At 37.5% G+C, this 4,513-nt stretch overlaps 1 protein-coding gene across 1 annotated transcript; it reads left to right on the top strand.

The window, feature by feature from the left end:
• The first annotated feature begins 2,108 nt into the window (after positions 1-2,108).
• LOC116593567 (olfactory receptor 10C1-like) lies at positions 2,109-3,050 on the top strand. Its single transcript, XM_032347861.1, has one exon. The coding sequence runs from the start codon at positions 2,109-2,111 to the stop codon at positions 3,048-3,050; it is 942 nt and encodes a 313-aa protein (XP_032203752.1).
• The last annotated feature ends 1,463 nt before the right edge of the window (positions 3,051-4,513 follow it).

Raw genomic sequence — 4,513 nt, 5'->3', positions numbered from 1 at the left:
TTTTTATAGGGCACAATCACAGACATCTGCATATGCTTTGGCTGATTGGATGTCTCCTACCTGTGTGTTTTAGTAATGGTTACCAATGGCCTCGTTTTAGGTATGTTTTAGTAATAGTTACCTGGAACTGGCCTTGTTTTAGGTGTGTGTTTTAGTAACAGTTACCTTGTTTTAGGTGTTGTGTTTTAGTAACAGTTACCTGGAACCGAGAGCAGTAACTTTTCTAGACAACGAAATGTCTACCTAGGCAACATGGAGTCACTATGGCTAAGTAGGCCCAGGCAGGCCCTAGGGGGTTAACATGTTTTAACGTGGAATCGACCCCAACAGTTTCAGTTATAAGATGAATAAGTTCTGGGGGTCTAATGTACAGGATGATAACTATAGTTAATAATACTGTTTATACTTGAACTTTGCTAAGACAGCATACCCAAAGGATTTTTATCACACACAAAATGATAACAATGTGTGGCAATGTATGTTTTCATTATCAATTGTAGTAATTATTTCACAATTTATACACATATGTAATTGTCATTGTCAAATTATGCACTTAAGCATATATAATTTTGTCAATTATATCTCCATAAAACTGGAAAAACAAAATAAGAAGAAAATGTGTTAGGTTTGAAGAATGAGAATTCTTGAGAATGAAAAAATTTTTACACTTCTTGAGGACAGGGAGGAAAACACATTTTTCACATTTAAAAAAAGTATATATGTTTTTTAAATTTCTTTTCAGTGTTCCAGAATTCATTGTTTATCCATCACACCCAGTGCTCCATGCAATACGTGCCCTCCATAACACCCACCACCAGGCTCACCCAACCTCTCACCCTCTTCCCATCCAAAACCCTCAGATTGTTGCTAGGAGTCCACAGTCTCTCATGGTTCGTCTCTCCCTCCAATTTCCCCCAACTCCCTTCTCCTCTCCAGCTCCCCATTTTATTTTAATTAGTTTCACTGAAAATTTGGAATGGCCCTGATCAGGACAGTTTATTTGTGTTGTTAATTTAAACACCAATAATAAAGTGAAAACCATCTGAGGTGTTTATGGAACCTTCTTTGGAGCCCTGCACTGTGCCTATGATATCACAAAAACCTTAACAGTCACAGTCCATTTGAGGAGCTTAAAGATTACTGCATAAATATTCATAAATCCAATAATTATTTCAATTGTATGATGGGAATCCACCAGAAACTTATTGTTTTACACATTGAAACTTAGGTGAGTAATCTCTGGAAAATATGTTCGAAAAATGAAAATCAAACTTACATAGAATGCTCATTGCTATATTTCTGAAGAAATCCCTCTTGAGAGAAATCTAATTAAGCTGTTCAATGAATGCAATCCCTATGGTCTTCAGTCAGAATAAAAATATTGCCTATTCCATGACCAATTTGCAATTATAGGAGGTCTAAAAGCCCAACAAGGAAAAGAAAATTCACCTTATGAATAGGTATGTTCTCTTACTCATAATGTCCTGTAAAATTACACTGAGGTGGTAGAAAGGAAATTCTGTTAGTTTTGATTTCCATGGATTTTAGCTGCCTAATTGTTGACTTATTCTTTTTAAATCTAAATGAGTCAAAATATGTATGAAAATGAATTAATAAATGGCTAGAGTGTACTCCATTCCAAACCCTTAACTGTGGCTTTAAGGAAAGTGTGGAAGTCAGAACCTGAATATAGTATGATTATATTTTACTCTATACACTTCAGTTTTATATAACTTATTTATAATTAGAATACCTCCTTATATTACTTATGTAACACTCTGCGTATAAGACTAGAATGTCAGTATGATAAAAACAAAAAATATATAATGTAACTTAAAGCCATTGTTTTCTTTTAATTTCTGTGAATATACCCTAAGATCTAGAACTCAAAATCAGGAAGAAATACTGCCTCCCTTTTAATTGGTCATTTATTTAGAAAGTATCAAAAGGAACCCAAATGACTATGTTCTTTGTAAGACCACTGATCCTAGGATAGCTCCTTCGCTAAAGTTTGATAGAAAACCGTGCTAGCTGACTGGATTCCCTTCAATATTTTCTGCTCTCTGCTCTCTCTGTTGTCTCCACAGATGTCTGGCTCTGAGCCAACAATGAGTAGAAATCAGTCCCTCTGTACCACATTCACATTCGTGGCTTTTTCCTCTCTAGCAGAGTTACAGCCTGCGCTCTTTGTTGTGTTCTTAGTCATTTACTCATTTACTATGGGAGGAAACCTCATCGTCATCTCCCTGATCTGGGTAACCCCTTCCCTGCACACTCCCATGTATTTCTTCTTAGTTAACCTGTCTTTTCTGGAGATGTGCTATATTACCAGTGTGGTGCCTCAGATGCTAGTGCACCTGCTGGAGGAGACCAAGACCATAAGTGTGGGGGGCTGTGCAGCTCAGATGTACATATTTGCCATCTTGGGACTGACAGAATGCTGCCTGCTGGCAGCCATGGCTTATGACCGCTTTGTAGCTATTTGTTATCCGCTGCATTATACTCTGTTGATGGGCCCTCGTGTGTGTTTGAAATTGGCTGTGGCATCTTGGACCACTGGGGTGGTGGTGGAGTCAGCCCAGATCACCCGCATCTTCAGTCTGCCCTTCTGTGGAACAGGAAAGATTCAGCACTTTTTTTGTGACATCATGCCTGTAGTGAAACTGGCTTGTATTGATACGTCCCACATTGAGATTGTGATGTTCGCTGTCTCTGTGCTCTTTATTATGACTCCCTGTTTGCTCATCCTGTGCTCCTACCTGAGAATTCTTGTAACCATCGTGAGAATCCCTTCAGCAACTGGCAGACGCAAAGCTTTCTCCACTTGTTCATCTCATATCCTCGTTGTTTCTCTGTTCTATGGCACTGCCTTGTTCACTTATCTTCAGCCAAAGACTGCACACACTCCAGAAACAGACAAAGCAACTGCACTCATGTACACAGTGGTCACACCTGCTCTGAATCCTGTTATCTACACCTTGCGGAATAAGGAAGTAAAGGAAGCCTTTCAAAGAGTAACACAGAAGAACCCTCTGAGACAAATGGCCTAACCTAGCCATAGTAGATGAAACTTACACTATTTTTCAGAAAAGTTACCCAATGTTTTACAATCCCTCTACAAATATACATTTTTCTTAAAGTATTTATTGCATCCAATTGGGAAACATTTGTAAATGTTGTACATTTTTCAATGCATTTAAGCAAAAAGCAACTATGCAATAGGATATTTAAATAATTTATCTTTCATTTAATCAATAAATTACCAAACACTTCTTGTCCTAGACAGTATTCATTTTTTAAAAGATTTTATTTGTTTATTCATGAGAGACAGAGAGATAGAGGCAGAGGGAGAAGCAGGTTCCCCACTAAGCAGGGAGCCCGATGCAGGACTCGATTCCATGACCCTGAGATCATGACCTGAGAGAAGGAAAATACCCAACCATCTGAGTCACCCAGGAGCCTGACAGTATTCATTTTTTCTTTCTCCATTGGTACTAAGATTAAGGTTCGTATCCCTCGTATCACTGAGGAACATGAAATATTCTTGTGGGAAGAGATTAAAAATGAATAGGAAGTAATCCTTACACTTCCGGTGTCAAATACATGCTGTTAGAATTTAAGTTCTTAAGTGGCATGTGCTCCCTTACTTAGCTCTCTATACTTAATAATCATGCATCTTAAATAATCAACTGTTAACAAATACTTGTGAGTGATATACACTATAATACAATTTTAAGTATTTAAACTACTGAAGTGTTTAAAGTGTCTAACTTGTAAATCTGGTGGGATCCTCATTCTTTATCCAAAACTAAATTCTTCCCTTGCTCTTATTCACTCAGTGCCTGAGTTTTCATATGAATGAAGTTTGAGAGATTTTTCTCCCTATTTGACATTCACTCTTGTTACTCCCATTGTAAACCTTGTTTAAATATATGGGTTTGAATATAATATCCTTTAGGGACTGCACATTTATTCTAGCTAATTAACTATTATATTTTTGATCCCCAAGTAATGAAGAACAAGACTTCCATAAGAGATTAAACTAAATAACTTTATTTTTTTAAAGCTTTTATTTATTTATTTGTCAGAGAGATAGACAGCACAAGTAGGCATAGAAGCAAGCAGAGGAAGAGAGAGAAGCAGACTCTTCACTGAGCAGGGAGCCCAATGTGTGGCTTGACCCCAGGACCCTGGCATCATGACCTGAGCTGAAGGCAGACGCTTAACTGACTGAGCCACCCAGGCACCCTTAAACTAAATAACTTTTAAACAAATACTGATTTCTTATGGCAACTTTGGAGAAGTGAGGTGACCAAAAAATGTAAATGTTCAGTGATATATTGTAAAATTTAGGGTTAACTTTTGACTTTTATCTTAGTGTTGTTTACCCCAGAGTCAAGTCTTAATACCAGTGCAAGTTATTTATTTGAAAAGGACTCGGAGTGGGAAAATGACACAGGCAAGGAAAGACGACACTAAATTGTCCATTATTATGGCAGGTACCATAAAAGGG

The sequence above is a fragment of the Mustela erminea genome, chromosome 6, assembly GCF_009829155.1.
Source record: "Mustela erminea isolate mMusErm1 chromosome 6, mMusErm1.Pri, whole genome shotgun sequence".
Classification (NCBI taxonomy): domain Eukaryota; kingdom Metazoa; phylum Chordata; class Mammalia; order Carnivora; family Mustelidae; genus Mustela; species Mustela erminea.
Note: the sequence above shows the minus strand (reverse complement) of the source record. Positions and strands in the feature narration are given on the sequence as shown.